Raw genomic sequence first — 19,781 nt, forward strand, 5'->3', positions numbered from 1 at the left:
GGTGGGAAGAAATGGCTTCACCTACCACTGAGATATAAGCACCTGTGGTGCACAACTTAGTGCTGTTCAACACTATGTGGCAACAGCCCACACCAGCTGAGGACACAGAGTGAAGAATATCACACCCAACTGAAACTGTAGAAGGAAGATTCTGTTGACAGAACTGGAATTTAGCCAGGACTTCAGGAATACTACTTCTATTTATATAGGGTGCAGTGAGATCACAAGTTATTCAAATCTCCCTTCTATGTTTCATCTGAACAACAGCCCTAAACTAAGACCCTGGACCCTACTCTTTGCTAGTGGATTGGATCATTAAAGGGAAAAAAAGATCCCCTCTCTTAGAGTCACAGACAGTTCTCATGGATGTCTCCCATGCTCATTACAACTAGACTAACTCCTACTTTGTTTTGGAGAATGAGTAATAGCACTACACAAAGACCTTTGGTTTTCAGAGCTGGTTGTTCTGAAGCTCTACTAAATGAAATGATGCAATGTCAAAGCCCTGTAAATGGCAGTGGAATATTTTCTCTTCCTATTATAATGGAAAAAATAGTGGAGACTGATTGCTTCCAGGACTATGTGAGCTTTGATTCAAGGTGCTTGTTTCCTTTAAGGTTCTTCCATACAGCAAACTCTCCCACATTTTCTCATCCCTCCTGAAGCACAGGTGGAACAAGGAGGTTGCTGCACCTCTTTCCTGTATTTACCACCTTGGGAGAAGAAATCCTCTAGGCTGGGGACTTTGCAGGGTTCAGCAGGGCTCTGGATATTGCCCTTAAGATTCTTAGTTGCAAGACTTACTAATTTTTCGTTGCTAATATTTAATTTTTCCCTAAACTTTCAACAAAACCTTTCCTTTTTTCCTTGAAAAATCAGAAATCATAACATTTTATGATTAGGCCTGTAGGCCTAGCCACTGACTTTGCTAGATGCTGAGGGCTTAGACCCAAAAATCTAAATTTTGCTATAACAAATGAAGTGTGGAGGCCTAAAATAGCTTAGCATCTCTAAAAATAAACTAATTCAAGCACTTCAATATAGATTTAACTGACTGATATTAGGCTCCCCATTTGAAAACACTGACCTCTTCTGAAGCCCTCCTTCAAATTGCAGTGTCTGCAGAATTAAGTAGGGGTGAAGCTGGGAAGAGGTATGGAAACAAAATAGGATTCTGCAGAAATGACTCTGAATATCTGTTAAACTGCCTGGGGTAGCATGCTTGTAAAAATGCAGATTTCTGCAGAAGCAGAATTCTGGAATTACCCGTGTAGACTCTTTGAACCATTTATTTTCCACAATAGATGTGCAAGTATCTTTAATGCTGATTATCATAAGTACTATAATACTGTATCAAGCAAGAGTGAAACTAGCCCACAAACCTGTTCCTGGGGGTGACAAGTAGTAGATACTTCAGAAGAATGGAATAAGAAACAGGGCTTCAGTAGAATGCCATACTCTTGTCATTTTCTTCCAGTCACCAACAATTGGCTACAGCTCTGTCATGTATAATAGCCTCTGATAGAATACCATTAATTTATCTAGTCCTGCTTTGGAGCCAGTTATGCCACTGTCCTTCATAACATCTTGTGGCACTCGATTTGTTTTAGACTTGACACCTGACTATTTCATGAGGTGTCCCCTAGTTCTTGTATTATGAAGCATAGTAAATAATGGTTCCTTACTCACTTTCTCTAGTTATTCAGCACTTAGTCCCAATCCCTAAATAGCACCTAAACTTTGCAGCCCAGTAATATTAAAATCAGAAATCTCCCCTCTTTTGAAACTTCTCTCTCAAAAAAATCTAGGGACAACTGACGTTTTAAGTCTCTTGAACATGTTTGTTGGAATGATTTTTGTGCAACGTTTGGAATCCCTTCTGATTAGAAGCTCGCAGTTCCTGTCACATGCCTTAAAGTTATTCAAGTTATCCTTTGGCAAAAAAATATTTGAGGCATTAAATTATTTGGCACTTGACTTTGAAATAGCCGATTGCTACCATGCAGAATAAAACAGGAAACAAATCTTAGCTTTCACTGCTTGTGAATTTGTTATGTTTATTTCCCCCCAAAAAAGACATTTCATGCATTAACTTTTGGTTCAGAAAACTATTTTTGCTCACTCCCCCCACCCCATCTGACAGTCTTCCCCAGAAAAAAAGTTAAAATGAGAAATGAGATTATCAAGGGTCCAGGAGTTAGCTAAAGAAAAATAACCATACAAAGCTAATTAATAAAAAGTATTTTTAAATTATGGTTCCTATAATTAGCTACAAAGTTGAAAAATTGGCAAATATATTTAATACTTTTTAGTTCACATCTGTTAAACAAGACAAAGTTGGCTCAGGTCTCCGGTCTGGTTGTTCTCTAAATGGGTTTCTGGGAAAATAGTGAAGTGTATCTAATCTACCACAATTTAGGTTTACAATGGGGCTAGACATAGAGCTAACACTTCATCATTTATAACTGGGCCATATAAATATAAAACATTGATACAAACTGATTCTTTGTACAGAAAATATCATCTTGCAAGGCACTAGAGTGGTGGGTTGTTGGGTGGTGCTGTGACTTAAATGGGTATTTTTCAAGCTTGTTTTGAGTGATGCTATCAGAGAAGTGAAAACATTCGCTGCTGTTGAATAACATCCCAGAGTTGTCCCATCTCCATGGTCAGTGAGTGACTCTTCCCGTTCCAATGCTGCCTGAAAGAATCCCCATCAATGGTGCTTATTACTTCAGTCCTCCTGGATGGTTAGTGGTTTTCCTTGGCTGTCATGTGTTACCAGGTCATTCTAGTCTCTTCTGAATGGCCTTTGTTTTGGTTAGGCCATGACAGAATCACCACAGTGCAGAGATCTTGTGCGAGTTGGATTCTTCTCTCTGTGGCTGCTTCCTGTGTCCCTATGCCAGCAACCCGAGCCGGGTCACTTTGGCTGATAGAAATGAGTGGATAATGAAGACAATGGTCTTGGGGCAGGAGTGAAGGTCCAGTTGCTGCAATAAATGGGATATTTGCAAATGGTAAGTGCTTTGCTCAGAGCATTTAACGTTTGCTCTGTTAAAATCAATAGGAAGAAGGACATGAATGATCAGGAAATTTAAGCTGGTGGTTTAACAGCCCAGAAAAGGGCATTCTGCTTTAGAACCTCACAGGCTGCTTTCCTCCCATGGACACTGCCCTGAAGAGATCCAGGAGCCCCTCTCCAGGGATTCTGAACAAAGCTAGGAGGCGGGAAACTGCTGCCTTCCTTCATGGTACAGGTGTGGGTAAATGCAGGCTGTAGGTCTCTAGCAAAGAAAAACCGACAGCCCAATGTGATCTCACCTCACTGTAACATGCCTACAGCAATTCTACAGCACATGGCCTTTTCTTTTGTACTCAACCTCTGGAATCAGTTCCGGGAAATGACCAGTCATCTCCCTGTGCCTGAGCCCAGCCAGCAGAACTGCTCTCCCTCCTCACACTGCACCTGTGCCCTGATGGGGCACTGCTGCTTTGAATGCAGTGAGCCTGGTTTACTTGTACATCAGCAGGATTCTTAGCCAAAAACATGGCTAACATGATTAGCCACTGTCCATTGCCCAGTTAGCGCCCGGCTTGCTACAAAGGACCCCGTGGCACGGCAGCTACCCTCCTTCCCCTTCCTTGCCACTGGACATGCACTTCATCAACTCCTGCTGCCTGGCCCTCCCTCTTCCTCCCTGAGACTCCAGAGGGAGCACACTGACAGCAACAGCAATACAGAAGCTAGAAGCAAAGCCAACGCACAATCTCTCCCTCTGAGGCGCCGAAGTCCAGGTAGAGCATCTTGGTTCCATCGTCTGAGGACATCTGCAGCTTCTCAAATGACTGCTGCAGCAGGATGGTCTTGCTGAGGCCAGGCTCCACTGTGAAAATCGTGAAGCCCTTGTCTATGTGGATGGACAAGGTGCAGTCCCGCCCATTCCATGTACAGGCTGAAAGAGAAAAGAATCACCCAGGGTCAAGGCTCTAGCATGTCCTGGAATCTCCCCTGCCTCCACCATCCCTCTTGGCTGCAGGACCTGTAGCAGTTCATAGTTACAGAGCACCCAGGGGTTGTCCAGTACTGGGGCAGAGTCTCATTCAGCATACAGTAAATTGTGATGGTAAGGTAAGATTGGGCCCTGCAGGGCTCAGGGGAACACTGCCACTGATGCACTTTGTCCTGGACCAAAGCCCAACATCAGAGCTTTAAAGGAAAACTGCTCACTGTATTGCACCAAGACTGGAGTTAAACTTTTGGGCCCAATCTTCAGCTGGTAAAGAGCGGCATAAAGCCCCTGATCCTAGGGGAGCTGCCTGGGTTTACCTGAGCTTTGGATTTGGCCAATCCTGGTTTTAAAGCAACAACTACATCAGCCATGGGGGTCAGAACTAAGTCTGAAATGGGCCCCACCCTGAGCTTCCTCCCTGGGCTCTCTCCAGCAGGCAGCTTGTCAAGCTGTTTTGCTCCAGTCTGTTTGGGGGTAAGTTTGATACTCAGCCCCTCCTTCCCCCAGTAAACCCCAGCTGAGCTGGATTCATGCCTGGACAGCTTCTTCCTATGTTGGATTCTCTCAGAGGCTTGGAGACCAGGATGATTTCGAGTAGCATGGGGCACTGTCTATTCACTTCTGGTTAAATGCTGGCTAGGCTGGAGTAGACAACAAACTGGCCTGCTGGTCACCACTGATGGCCAGGTGGCAAAAGGTCCTTACTGCACATTGCTCAGTTCCTTACCTGCAGGAAGCAGTTCTTTCTCACCCTGGAGCTTAACAGTTTCACCCTGCAGCCCAGTGCCCAGAGCCCCAAATTACACTGTGGACCAGCAGAGTATTACTTCTGTATCCCTCACACCAGATGCCCCACTGCCCTGCTGCCTGTTACCCATTGTCATTTATCCCAATGTCCCGTGCGCACTGGCTTCTCACTGCCACTGCTCCTGATAGCTAGCATTCTGAGGGGACCCTCATGGCAAAAACCCTAACTCACTTTACACATGTGCCCCTGACCTTCTACCTGAGTCCAAGCTGCTTGCCTGGAGGAGCAGAGAGATGGGGAGCTGAGAACCCAGGGGACTCATTCATAACCCAGTGAGACTGGGACAGCATGACCTCTGTGGCGTTTGACTTCCCCAAAATCTCTGATCTCTGCAGACCTGTCTCTGCTGCTCTCCCTCAGCCTGACTTTGCCTCACAAGCTCCCCAGAACCTCCTCACTTCCTGACCTGTTGAGACTTCCTGAATGAACTCAGCCGCGCTGTGACAGCCGTCCACCAGGATCCGTGTCCATATTGCCAGGTCGCGGTGTGTCTCCACGCTGAACAAGTGAGTCTCCACCCCCTTCTTGGTTCCAGTCCGCAAGGCAAACGAGAGCTCTGAGTCATAGAGGAGGGAGCTCTTGGATGGGCCAGAGTGCACAAGCCTGCATGAGGAGTGGAGAAGAGCCCTAATAGTATGCGACTCACTCTGCACATAATCCCTTCCTAAAGTCACTGACCCCACTTCCAGGTGTGCAATGGGGAGAGCTCAATATGCACTGGAGGAAGAACGGCCTGGTTTTTGGCAATGCCCAAGACTCAGGTTATCTGGGTTCAGTTCCCTGTTCTACCTCTGTCTTCCTAGGCAAGTCACTAGGCCTTGTGGGCCTCCATTTAGCAGCAGGGAAAGCTGCCATGTCCTCCCTCCCAGGAAGCCATTCAGGTCAATGTGCTAGTAGTCGGAAGGTTCTCCAGGGCATGTGGCAGAGGGAAGTGGTCTGTAAGGCACTCATTATGCTGCTTATTTCCTTTCCGCACTTCATGTTCTGAGAGGGGAGGTGACTTGACCAAGTCAGGAAGTCTGTGGCAGAATGAGGAATGGAACCAGTTCTCCTGGTACCCAAGTTAGTAGGCTGGCCCCAAGTCAGCCACTGCACAATGTTCTTGCTGTCCCCCAGTGGAGAGAGGGCCATCCAACTACAACACAATTTTCACTGAGGCTTTGAATTAATAATGACAACAGTTGAAATGCAATTAAGTTTTTAAAAAGCAGAAGGCCACAATCCCCTAAGTAGGGCAACTGTGCCAGCCATTTTTATTCTGCAGTGACAAAAAATTGATTTATAAATGTACAGCAGTGCTATGCTCTGGGGAAAGAAATCTACATTTCACAGTGTCCATCCATACTGTTGTTTCCTTGCAAGCAGCTTGAAACCCAGCACTGTAAATCCATGTAAGCAAAGAACTACCAGCAGACAGTGCCTGCGCAGTAGGGCTGTGCAAAACATGTACTACTTGATTCAGATTCAGCCTGAATTAAGGACAGTGATTTGATCTATTGATCCCTGATTCGATTCGGCCGAATCTGAAGATTCGATGTTGATTTGGTGAATCAGCAATTCGGACACAGGCACAGCTTAAAAATTTTTTTTCTACATACCTAGAGGTAGCAGTGCAGCTCGTAATCACTGTAGTGCTGGGGCGGATGGAGTGTCCCACAGCAGCACGCAGGGGGCTCTCCAACATGCTCAGCAGCAAATCCGGAAGTGGACAGAAAGTATTTCTGGTCCACTTCTGGGTTTGCCAAGGAGCACACTGGGCCCTGCCCCCCCATGTCCTCATGGCTTGGTGATAGGCCACAGGGGGATACCGGGTCCCCCCCCACCAGACCCAGGAGGCAGCAGTTGCTGAGCTGGGGGGATGTAGCGTGCTCCCGGTGAACCAGGAAATGGACCGTAAGTGCTTCTGGTCCACTTCCGGGTCTGCTGCCAAGCACACTGAGGAGCCCCCGGTTTGTCTGTGGGATGCTGCATCTGCTCTGGCACCGCAGCGTTCAGAGCCCCAACTGTATCTACATCTGAATTGCCGAATCTGTCTGAATATATTCAGAGAGATTAAAGCATCCCCTGATTCGATTCGTATTTGGAGATTCGGCCACTGAATCGGACCAAATCTCCACCAAATTGAATAAGGAACTGGAACTTTGCACAGCACTACTGCTGTGCAACTGTGTGACTTCCTTTTCTACCCTCCTCTAGTTCTACTTATTTGCAAATTGTTCCTACAATACAAGACATTCACCAGCAGATGCCGCTATACCACCAGGCATGTATCATACCCCATACACTCTGCCTGTACAGGCCTCTCTACTGGATCTTGTTAACAGGATGAATCCTTGTCCCTGACTACATGTGCCTCTGTCCCACATAGACATATTCTAGGAATGTGAAACTGAATCTCCAGCAAATTTTATATCTAAGCAGTGACCCTGACACATAGCTTGGGCCCTGCATTTTGAGTCCATAATGCTCTACTTCTCTAACTCAGTGGTTCTCCTTTGAGAACCTTAAATACATGAACTTTCAGATCCACTTTTCCTCCAACCCAAAACATCATTATGTAGGAATATCTAATCAAGAAGCAGAGACCTGCATCTGACCATGCTATCACAGAGCCCCCAGAGAGGAGAGGAAGGATCATAGTAAAAACTATTCTGAGCACTTTGGGTAGAACCCTCCACCCCTTGGACTGGACAGGTTGTGGCACTTGCTCAATCCATTTTCCATTGCAGGAGGAGAGCCCACATTAGGAACATGGCTATATTAACATAGGTGTTGCCTTGGTTGTACGTGGTTGCTTGCGTCACCCAGGCTGTTAGTGTCTGATTTTACTGAGCACTGCAGCAGTTTATTCTAGAGACACTAGAAAGCTCCCCTTGTCTTACAAGCCTGTACGTGTTGCCAGTATTTTCAGGCCCTGACCACCAGAGGGCAGTTTAATCTTGGAATTATGGGATAAATGACCAGAGTTTGTTTAATCTTTTCATTTACATTAAAACTTAAAAATTCAAATTTAATTTTAATTTTTCTCTTAATTTGATTTCTGTTTCTCTATGAAAGAAACTACTGACTGAGTGTATGAGGGGAGAGGGCATCTCAGAGCACTATGCTGCTTCCAAGGGTAATGGGGAAGCCAAGTTTACTGCCTGATGAATAGAAGCTACTTGCTAATCCAGATACTCTTGCAGAATCGTGGTCCTAGCTATGGGTTAGGTGAAAGACACCATGAAAGACACATTTAGAGGAAGGTCTGCCTGAGGATCCATAATGAGGCCAGTTACCACAAGTTAATTAGCAATCACCAGCTGTAACAGAGCCCCACACTCCAGAATGACCCAAAGCTGGTTTATGTTTCTACATCTCATGCATCCCAGGTCTCTGCTTGCCTTTGCTTTGTTATCTGGGCCTTACTGGGATCTGAAACCTGGATCAAGATTTTAGGGTGGTAAACCCTGTGGCCTGCAGCTTATGGAACAACTCAGGCAAAGTCAAGGCTTAACTCTCTTTCCTGAGATTCACTGGCCTGAGCACCCTGTGGCCAGGCCCTCTGAAAATGCCCAGGCACCCCCGTTCTTCTCTCAATAGAACATCTGATACCTCCACAGGCTTGGAATAGAGTCCAAGATCACAGACCCTAATGCTGGGTGCTACAGAGCCACATTCCTTGGTACCATCAAAACTACAATTAACGGCTTCTCTGCAGCCAGACCTATCAAGAATAGTAAGAAAACATATTCAGTGATGTGGCAGGACAGGGGCAGGGACAGAGGCAAGGGCTATGGTGGGAACCAACAGCCACAGCACATGTTGCAAGAGGCTTTGTCCTGGCACACACAACTGGGCCAAGGATAGGTGGCTCCATGCACCTGGAGCAGCAGAGCAGGCTCACATACCTGGTGGCTATGAGAGGGTAGTTATGCATTGGCTTGTTCAGGGTGTCCCTGTGTTGTGGGAGGCTGCAGTAAAACAGAAGGTCCTTCTCTGTGAGGATGGCAAGAATGTTCTTTGTCCCACTGCTGGGGAGCTAGAAAACAAAAGGCAGGCGGAAAATGGAAAGGCAGAACCAAGGTGTCCTGGGAAGAAGCTCCTGTCTAGAGGCACATAACAGGGAATGACATATACACGGCAGTGGGGAGCCCACCAATGTGTGTGATGAGCAAGGCTGCAGAGTGGGGACTGGAGAAAAGGAGGGAAGGAGCTCAGTGTCAGGGAGTGTGGGGGGCGCAGCTAAGGTGGAAATGCTGTTTCCTGTGACAACACCCAGGAGCTCTCCCTCCCAGCCCCTGGCCAGACAGTGTTAAGAAAGGGCCATTCAATATATTCAGTGAACCTGGCCCCGCTACAAGGCAGGGATAACCCACAGACATATCCCTCTGCATCAGAGCACTGAGGTTTCCACTCTAATCTCCACCCCAGCTGCACCTCAGCACACCACAAACCCTGAAGCCCAACTGGCCCTACCAATATATGTGCACAACTGATCCACTTCATCTGCCATCTGCAGTGAAGCCATCTGCCATTCAGTCAGTGGCATTCAGTTGTCATGAAAAACTGGGATACTACAGACCCTAGAAACCTCAGTTTGGATGGGTATGATCCCATCAGGATGAGCCACGCATTGCTTGGGTGCCCAGGGCTGGAATAGCAGAGGCTGTTGGTTGGGATTGGGGTGCATCAGTGATGCTGTGAAGGGGCCCAGGACAAATATTGCAGGGGCTGTAGGTCAGGACTGAGGTGTACTAGCAGAGCACTGGGTATTGCGGGAGGCACAGCAGATGTTAGTGACAAGGGCTGGGCTGCCTGCCAGAGTTGTGTAGGAAAGCCTGTGCTACCTCCTCTTCTATTCATCACAATTCCCCCCTGCAACACAGCAATGTCCAAACCCAGCATATGGTGGAGGCACCTGCTCAGTAAGCCAGCCAACATGCTTGATCTCTTTACTTCCAGCAACCCCAGCCCCTGCCAGCAGGGCTCGCAGCTCCTCTTTGACTCTGGGCAGCAAGATGTTAGCACTGGTCTGAATAGCGTTGAACCAGGACTGGGCTGTCACTTCATCCTTAGCTCTCAGGAAGAGGGGAATACGTCCATCTGCCGAGCAGACTTCTAAGTACCTGCAAAGAAGCAGCATGCAACAGAGTTGGCTGGTGGCCAGGCTCTGCTCAGCCGAACTGTGGGGCTGGGAAGTGGGAGGCAAGTACATGGGCTGTAATCAATACTGCAAACCCCTCCCACTGACACCACTCCCCTCTCCAGCTCTGCTGACAACAAGTTTCTCTTTGGAAGCCCCACCACTGCTGGCTCAGGCCTCCTGTAGTGTTTCTCCTGCTGGGGGCTCAGAAATGTGTTGCAAGAGAGAAGGTCTCCATTTTGCATTACTCATTCTTGTTATGAGAGTCAGAAGGGCCAAAGCAGCACAGGAGCCTGGAGCACAGGGTGACCCTGGCCAGGGCTAAGTGAAAAAGGGGAACTGGGAGTGTAAAGCTCAGAGGTGAAGAGAAACCATAACAGTGCTCAAACCCTTAGCAAACAGGGTCAGAGCTGAGCTCAGGTCATCTGTCCACCGAGTCCAATACTTCACTTCCATCAAGGACCTGCAGGTGGTATTTCAGAACCCTCCAACTTAGAAGCAGTAAGCTAATAGAGGGAGAGCTTCCATCCTTGCTCGTTTTGATTGTTCCTAAAACATGGGGTTGCCTTAACTCAGCTTACGAAGAGTCAAAAACTTGTCCAACCGCCCCCTACCTGGCAACACTTAACTGCCAGCAGCAGCAAATTTGGTGACCTTCAGAGTTATCACCTGCATGAGGACAAGCTGTAATTAGATGCCACCCCTTCCACTGGGCCTTGACTTCCTGGCCATCGGTTTTATCTCACTTATCCTTGTCTTCAGACTGCTTGAAGACAGACCCCGGTAACAGAGCCATGCAGAGATCATAACAAGGCAAGTTGTTCATGTGCTCCCTGACCCAAAACCTTGCCTTCTACTTTTTACCCTTCTCACTTGCCTGATCTTCTAGACTTGCAGTAAGGCTATAAACTGAACTCTTCACCAAGCTCTCAAAAAAGGATTCTGCCAAAAGGTGGAGAAATTAACCAGGTAATGTCACCAGCTGCCTTTGTATTGCAGGGAGAAATTCTGGCTTACCTGCCCTCATGTGGGCAGATAAGCATTTCATTAGAACCCCCCATGAACTGTTCATATCATCTTCTGCACAGACTGATGACTTCTGTCTTAAAATTAAGCTGAAATGAGGGAACGTCACAATGCAGCATAAGTTTGTACTCAAGACACAAACATACAAACTGCAGGGCAGTTGCCTGTTTCTAGTATTTCTGCCTGCCTGCCATCTTCACCACCAAGTGGCAACATTGTCTGTGCACATGTGTGCTCTCCCTCTCACACAGAGAGTGCAGAATGCAACTATCAGACATAGACTGTTAAACACAGCTATAGAAATTACCTCAAATTTGGAGCAGATTCTATTTCACCTACTAGGAGCATAAGTAGATTTAGGCACCTAAGTGAGATTCAAGTCTATCCTGCTTGCACCCCAGAAGACTATTAATGCAAAAGCTGGGTGGATGCTTCTTACAGTTTTTCTGAGACTTAATTTTGAGGGTAAGATGGTAAGTTACAAAAGTGGATTCATTAATAGATTTTTCAGGATTTGAACAGGGTGGAACAGAATCACACTTAGGGACCTGAGTCCACTAAGATGCCCAGTAGGTGAAGAAGAAAATCTAACCCTATATTCCCATTCAGAATGAAACTGACTGTCAGTAATAAAATACACAGAAATGGCAAGAAAATGTAGAACTTATTTCCCTTGCTTTCAGCTAGGTATGATTTGTAAGGTCATGTTATCAGGGCATAACTGATTACTGCCATGTACACAAAACAATGTTTATGAATCCATAAAGTGCCAAGGGCTTTGGTCCAAACAACAATTCTTCTGCGTAGTCCTAATGGAAGGCACACTATTTGCTACGTGTTGTTTTCTCATTTAAAAAGTTTTGGTAATCCAATTGAAGAGGGAAAATGGCATCAGCTGACTCCTGTGACCAGTCCCAACTCATGCATATCAGATAACAAGTACTGGAAGGACATCCTTCACAGACATGTTGCAAGGGCAAAACCATTCTGATATTTTTCCCAAGATTTTATTTTTGGCCAACTATAGTAAATCTTTGTGATAATGAACACATTCCCTCAAAATCAAGACAAGCTCAAAATGCAGCTGAATTTCCTCATTTGTAGAAAACAGTCCTAACAAGCAGCTTGGTCTCCCCTTCTTTCTTCATGTGATCTGATTCCTAATAAAAAAAATACTGGGAACTGAAAGCCAAGTGTGCCCAAGTGCATACATTGTCACTAAAACCTAGGAATTCAACAATTTAGAAGCTGGGGCTGATGGGAGTGCTGTGAAAGGCTTGGAGGAAGCTTCACTATTTATCTTTTCTTTTCCTTTGTAGCAAAGTTTTCTAGCCTCAAGCACATACAGTAATGTGATTCCAGTGGAGATCCATCCCATTTAAATGTCATTTCCTCTGATGTACATCTGTTTGCCTTGTTTGCTAATACATATAATTCTCTTTGACTGTAAGGATGCCCCCTGTTAAAGTATATGCTTTGAGGCACTTTACCTGGGAGAACCTGTACATAAAGGCATAATGCGTTAGAAGAGTAACAAGGGATGGGTGAGCAGTGCCCCAGACTTAGAGAGGACACCAGAATGGTGGCTGCTCTGAGGAGTCTGTGCCATGGCAACAGCAGCCACAGCAGCCCAGAGGCAGGGACCCCATAATGCTGCTGCAGAAGCAGCAATAACAGCAAGTCATGCAGGCTGCACTGCAGCAGCTGGAGACTTTGAGTCCTTGGGGCAGGAAAATGCTCCTCCCTCCCCCTCTCCCCCTTCCCAGAACTCTGCAACCTGTTCTGCACTCAGCACACCCTCCCTTCTGGTACTTGGTGGTGGTGGCAGGGATTTGCCCAGGGTGAATACCTTGCTAGTTCCACCTCTGGATGCAGCTATTCAAATCCCATTAGCTGGACAGACAAGAAAGCATGCGACAGGCAGACCCTGGAGTGCCACACACAGAGGTCTCTTTCCTGACAAGCCCAGGAAGTGACACACTCAAATGCAATCCCTTGGAGCTGGAGGCTTGAGCCTGATTTCCCTCCCATTGGTTTTACACCAACATATAACCATTGCCATTCCTGGCTAGGTTTATAATTGCTCATAAAGAGCATTTGCATGACCCCAGTATTGATTCAAGATTGTGGCATACAGGATTCAATGGGCCTTTTGCATGTGCAGCCTGAACTTACTGGGCTCGCTGGCCTATATGAAGCTGTCAGCAAAGGTGCTGAACTTTTTCACTAACATGTGGAGGGATGTGATGTGATCCGGTCTGTCCCCACTCCCACCTCCATCTCACCACTCTGGAGAGATACTGATCAAGGGCCAGAACTGCTTAGTCATCCTCAGACCAGCATGACTCACTGCCTGGGACAGGTAATGGCAGGGTTTACAGGTTGGAGCTGGGAATCTGAGCAAGAATCCCCTCCTGGATGCCTCCCTAAGCATGACTGCCCTAGGACCAGGTTACCTGTGCTCTGGGTCGTTGGGGAGACATTTCCTTGACACATAGCACATTTTTAAGGGGATGTTCTTCCCTTCCTTGAGGTCTCGCAAGGACAGGATTGGGGAGGCTTGCTTCTGAAGGGAGGCAGCTGGCAAGGGGTCCCAGCTGACTGTTGCCCCAGAGGAGGAGTTCTTGAAGTACGGTGAGATCTCCCTCATGTATTTCACTGGAACAGAGACACATGGACACAGTTACAGGCCAGACACCATTCAGAGCAGGTCCACACTAAAAGTGTTCAACCACCACAGCTTCCAGGGCTTCACCCTGCTCACAGCCACAGGGCAGCCATGGTTTTGTATGTGTGTGTTGAACAGAACTAAGCATGTTGCATGGCTGATGCTAGCTTTACAAGGAAACTCATGGAGTAACAGGGAAACACTAGGATGTACACTGCAACCAGGATACTTGGGGACTGTCTATGCTGTCTCCCTCGTGTTTCCAAGGAGCATCTTTCTCAGGAACCCCTACCCACCCACTCCCACTCACATAGGTTGGAGACAGAGCAGGTCAGAAGTGGAAGACCCCCAAAGTGGCTGCCCTACCTCACAGTCAAAATTGGCACGTGCAAGTATGCATGAGTAGGCATAGTATATTCAAGAGTGACACTACCCAGGAGTACTGGGCACACACTAGAGACAGATCCTGAGTAACCCTGGGGCTCTGCATGATGAAGCCTACTGGCCCCACAGGCTGCTCCCAACAACAGGGGCCATGGGCAATTCAGGCCCCTTGACGAATCCTTCCTTACTCTGCACACCTCCAAGCCTGGTCCCAGAACCTACCTTTTCTCCAATTCCTGTCCTGGATCTTACCTTAACCTTGTGTCCCCCCCTCTTTTCTACTTCTGCCTGACTGCCTCCAATTTCTAAAATTCCTAAGCTCATGATCTCTGGCACCATCACAACAATTTCTGGATCTCAGACCATGGCTTGGTTCCTGCCTTTGACATTCTGATTCCTGACCACTGGCTCACTCCTGACTCTGACTCTACCCACCACACCAAACTGCCCATAGCTTGACCTTAACATCTTCAGATTCTTAGTTGGCCTTGGGCATTTACCTGCTACTGGAATCTTCCCTGGGTTTGGCTCCACTGCCATCCATTGACAAATGCACTTGGTAAAGACAGACATTTACCTTTGCTACACTCACTTGCTGATGCCCTGGCACCATTCATCAGTCAGAATTTCAAGTACAAGGCACCCAGAGTTGGAGTCAGGTTTCTAGCAGGTTCAGCTCCCACACAAGTGCCACAGTAAGTGGTCAGATTTTTTAAAGAGTTTGGCACATTGAGTGCAGCATGTTTGTGAAAAACTGGTTCCACTCAGGGCAAAAATGTAAGCATCTACAGTATTTTTTTCTATAACCAACTAGAAGACAAGAGGCAAGACAACCAGCACAACAAAACAGATCTCCAGAAAACAAATTATATGGTGTAACCTATAGAACCATCGTTTTTCTCTTTCCGAACACTAATCCAGGATGAGTGACACAAGTTCATGGTCCTGAGCATGCCTACAGTGGTCTAAACAATGTTTCTAGTCTCAGAAGATCACAGCTTTTAATGTGCCATGTCATTCTAGTGAATTTCTTACTCTTCTGTCCCCACTGCAAATGCAATGTGATTTTAGCAGCTGGATTCTCATAAGGAGCTAGAGCAGGGGTGGGCAAAACATGGTAGTGGGCCGCATATGACACGCCAGGCCATTCTATGCGGCCTGTGGGGCCCCTAAAAAATTTAGAAAATTAATATTTATCTGCCCCTAGCTCCTGTCAAAGATGACAGGAGAGAGGGGCAGTAGGACCCAGGGGAAGCCCTGGCAGGCTCCTGCAACAGCAGGGCCTGCCCAGCCCTGTCCCCCCAGCCGGAAGCCCCTGCCTAGCAGGGGCTTCTAGCCTGGGACCATGGGGCTGTTTATGGCTGCTCCAGCATGGGAAATTCAGGTAAGAAGGGGGCGGGACAGGCAGGGGAGGACCCTCAGGGCTGGGCCAGTTCTTGCTGAGCCTCACGGTCTGGCCGTGCAGCTGGGAACCGGCGGGAAGGTGGGAAAGTGCTGGTGGGGGCAAGGGGAAGTGGAAACAAGCAGTATGTGGGAGCGCAGGCCCTGTGCCGGTGTCCCAGGGCCCAGAGCAGGGTGGTAGGAGCATCGAGCTCAGGCTGGCAGGGGTCTGTGGAGCCGGGCTGGACTGCACCAGCAGGGAGAGGGGGGAGCTGTCCCAGCTCCATACAGCCCCTGCCAGCTGGGACCCTGTGCTCCTGCTGCCCTGCTCTGGGCCCTGAAATTAAAATTATATTAAATTAAATATAAAATTAAATTAAAATATATTATTATGGATATTTGATTTTTAGTATGTTATTTTTTTTCCCCCCTAAGATAGCAAACCGTCTTTCCCAAAGGTGTACTTCCAGGGGCAAGGGGAGGGACTTCCAGTGGCAAAGGTCAGAGGTTAGGGGCAGGACTTCTGGTCCCAAAATGGCGACCAGGGGGCAGGGCACCTGTCAAGGGGTGGGGCTACCCATGCGGCCCTCAACAGCTTGCCAAAACTTGGTAAGTGGCCCTCCGCCCAAAATAATTGCCCACCCCTAAGCCAGAGTTTCATATTAGGGTCTCTTAAATCAGCTGCGGTGATTTTAGTTACTGGTTCCTGTGGACTAGCATGGTTTGAAAGCAATGCAAGCTGCTGTGAGACAGGGCACATAAAATCTGATCAGAACTCAAAGGCAATGAGAACGCTGTGACTGGCAGAGCCCCATTTCCTATCAGTTACAAGCACTACAGAGGAATGGTGGATGCTTCTGGGAAGCTGAGAATCCCAGTCTCCACATCTAGCCCTGATGCTTGGCAAGACACTGAACCTAAAGACAATTGCTCGTCTTAGCAGTGCTTTCTTGACACTAGTTCATGAAGAATGTAATCAACACCAAAGCCTGAAGCAGTGTCATTCTTAATCCCTCCAAGGGTATAAATTTGATTCTGCTCCTAGGATGTGGGAAACTTACTTGGGCTTTCCAGAGCCCCACTACTTCTGCCCAGAATTTCCACTATTGCTCTGGGAATGGTTTGAGAGTCACCACTCTAAACTCCTTCCTTTCACTTGTTTAATACATCCAACCACCACTAGGGGGCTGCTATGAAAATGTCCTCCTCTATCTTCTGTGCTCAACAGGCCCACAGATGAGCAACTGAAATCTGCCTTTCATGAATAAATGAGTTTTAACAATTTGCACTTTTGTGCAGACCATAATCTCACATGCCTTGAGGTCCCCACCACAGCTAAATGATCCCAGAGGTGCAAGTGAATGGTGGAAGCGTGGAAGGACCTGACTACAAGGCAAATGAAACTGGTAAAGAGTGCAAGATTGAGTGCAGAAGCCTCTGTCTGCCCTACCAACCAAGGGAGTGGGGCTAACAGTGTAGCACACAAACAGGGTGGCTGAGACCTTTGGGGATACACTGGCCTGGTGGGACAGGGCCTTTTCAGCCTGGAGGCTCAGTGAGGATTTGGGCAGTGGTGACTACTAAAAACTGTTGCTAAACTCCAGCCAATTTCAAAATGGCTTCAAGTTACGGCCTCTGGCATTCTAGGTAGGGAAAAGTATAGTGCTCATTGGAAGGGGTAACAGGCATACAGAGCAAAGTGTACCTTACCCCAGGGTTAATTTGGCCCAAGGGGCCTCTCCTCTGGGTTTGGTAGCAGCACACAGTAAGCTGTTTCATGGAGAAGTTGGACCTGGATCACTGGAGTGACATACAACAAGCTGCCTCCTCAAAGGGAATGCGGTTACAGAAGCCAGGGAGCGACACATAGTTTATTTTTGTTCCTGTCATAATTATTCCAGTCCCAGCTAGGTTGCCAGCTTCTCACTAACTTGTCATTCCCCAGCTTCCCCAAGATGAGGCAGTGGGCCCTCAGGCTTTCTCTTTCCACCTGCCCTGTCTGGGGAGCACAACTTGCTCTGAAACCTGGCCTGACCCCACCCTGCACCTGTTTATCCCAATTGTTTTGGGGACCAGCTGATGTGCTGGACTGTATAACAGCACAGCCCAGTCCAGGGCTGAAAAGCATGTTGGTAAGCTGGGGGACTCTGATTTACCTTAAACCAGGAAGGGGTCTGGGACAGAAGTTCCATAAACCGGTTTGATACAAATCAGTTAAGTCTGACACTACATTCAACCAGGTTTATCTTAAACCAGTTTCGGCCATTTTGAAACTCGTTTACATGCACTGAGCTTGTGTTCTGTTACACGTTTCTGATCACTTCAATGATCAGTTTACATGTACTTTCTGATCAGTTTATGTGTAACTTCTGTCCCTAGCCAAAATGGCCGAAACTGGTTTAAGATAAACCTGGCTGAATGTAATATCAGACTTAACTGACTGAGATCAAAATGGTTTATGGAACTTCTGTCCCAGACCCCTTCCTGTTTTAAGTTAAATCAGAATCCCCCAGCATCCCAGCATGCTTTTTAGCCCTGGACTAGGCTGTGCTGTCTTCTCCAGAGAGCAGGGCTGGCCCTGCCCCTCTGCTCTCTACATGGAGCAGTGAGGGCTGGCTGACAAAGGTGTGGGGGTGGAAAACCTGGCTGGGGACAGCAGCCAGGTCTGTTTGAGTGTTTGGGGCAGGCCCTGCCAGACCTTTCCCCACTGGAGCAGAGGGTGGTGTGGGTGGGGGGCAAGGCAAGGCCTGAAAGGACCTGCCCCTCCCAGGCAAACCCCTGGTGGGGTCTGGGAGAGCCTTTAATCCCTCCTTCACCAGCTTAGTGTACTGGCTCCAAGCCCTGCAGGACCAGACTGAGAGGTGGGAGGTGTTGGCAAAGACCTAACACAATCATTGCATATAAGTGCTAGAGACAGAGGAACAGGAGAGGATTACAGACAGCTTGAGCTAGCATGACCAAAGAAAGCAGAAAACTACATTGGTAGCAGCACATAGTAAGCTGTTTCATGGAGAAGTTGGGCCTGGATCACTGGAGTGACGTACAAGCTGCAAAGGCAAAGTAGAACTTGTAAAAGGTGGGAGACTGGAATCTCTAAACAAGGCCTTTCTGAATACCTGGCTGTAAGGAGACATTCTTGCCCTCAGGCTTATATAACACTTATGCAAGGTTTTCTCTTGTCTTTCTGGTTGATTACATTCCATTTTAAATTAGACTAAGCTGTGCACTCTCACTGTTTTACTGACCTGTATCCTGGCTTAGGCAAAGGTTTTTGGTTGTTCTGTTTTGTGCTTGAGATTGCAAAGTGCTGTGTTTAATACATGCGTGCTTCAGAGAAAGGACTATTCTTGTTCAAGCTTTTATGAATTCAATGCCACTACTTTTTTCCCCAACCCCACCTCCTCAGTCTGGCAGCCCTGGTGAACAGTTGCTCACTGAGCCCTTGATGTGGTCCTCTGGGTTGCAGTAAGCTGATACCAGGTCCCCTCTCAGCCTTCTTTTCTTCAGGCTGAAGAGAACCAGATCCTTCAACCTTTCCTTGTAAGGCTTGCCAAGAAAGACTCTGATCATACATGTGGCTCTTCTTTGGACTTTCTCAAGCTTGTCCATGTCCTTGTTAAAGTGTGGTGCCAAGAACTGGATATAGTATTCCAGCTGCGGTCCCATGAGTGCTGAGTAGAGCAGAAGAATCTCCTCCTTGGTTTTGCTGCCAAAGTATCATTTGCCCTACTGGCTACAGCATCACACTGGTGGCTCATATTCATACTGTGGTCTATTATTACCCCCAGGTCCCTTTCATTCATGGTGCTAGTCAGTTTGGTGTGACGAAGCCTGTAGGTGTGTTGGGAGTTGCTTGTCCCAGGTGGAGCACTTTACATTTCTTGATGTTGAACTTCTTCAGATTCTGATCCGCCCAACTTCCCAGCCTGTTTAGGTCTGCCTGTATCTGTAGCCTATCTTCAAGTGTGACCACACTAACCCATAACTTGGTGTCCTTTGTGAACTTGGCCAGTGAGCTCTTCACCCCCACATCCAAATCACCGATGAAGATGTTGAATTGTGTAGCAGGGCACTGAGGTGCCTGCTACTTGTGAAGTAGTAATGAAGAAGCCCAGGTGCAGGTTGCTAGGGCAACTGGAGGGAGCCAGGGACCCACCCCTGACAGCGGTCAGCTGACTGAAAGGGGCAGGGCCTGGTTCCTATATAACTCCCAGGCTGAGGCCAGGCAGGGGTTCCCTGCTGGCAGCCAAAGGGGAAGGAACTCTGCTGAACTGAGAAGAGGCCAAAATGCACAAGCAGTTTGGTACAGGTGAGGGATGGAGCACCCTTGGGGGTGGCTCGAGTGATGTTTAGCTGAGGAGCAGAAATTTATGTTAT

General features: G+C 47.6%; 1 protein-coding gene across 1 annotated transcript in view; it reads right to left on the bottom strand.

Annotated features, from left to right (window-relative positions):
• Nucleotides 1–2,037: 2,037 nt before the first annotated feature.
• Nucleotides 2,038–19,781, bottom strand: part of SNTA1 (syntrophin alpha 1) — an 89,154-nt gene continuing 71,410 nt past the window's right edge. The window contains exons 4-9 of the mRNA XM_019539807.1: nt 13,429–13,630; nt 9,722–9,929; nt 8,712–8,842; nt 5,228–5,424; nt 3,769–3,956; nt 2,038–2,993 (exon numbers count right to left, since the gene is read on the bottom strand). Of these exons, the coding sequence (XP_019395352.1) occupies nt 2,901–2,993; nt 3,769–3,956; nt 5,228–5,424; nt 8,712–8,842; nt 9,722–9,929; nt 13,429–13,630 (1,019 nt within the window). The 3' untranslated portion in view covers nt 2,038–2,900. The remainder of the gene's footprint in view (nt 2,994–3,768; nt 3,957–5,227; nt 5,425–8,711; nt 8,843–9,721; nt 9,930–13,428; nt 13,631–19,781) is intronic.

This window comes from Crocodylus porosus, unplaced genomic scaffold (assembly GCF_001723895.1).
Source record: "Crocodylus porosus isolate Cpor-Errol unplaced genomic scaffold, CroPor_comp1, whole genome shotgun sequence".
NCBI classification, from domain to species: domain Eukaryota; kingdom Metazoa; phylum Chordata; order Crocodylia; family Crocodylidae; genus Crocodylus; species Crocodylus porosus.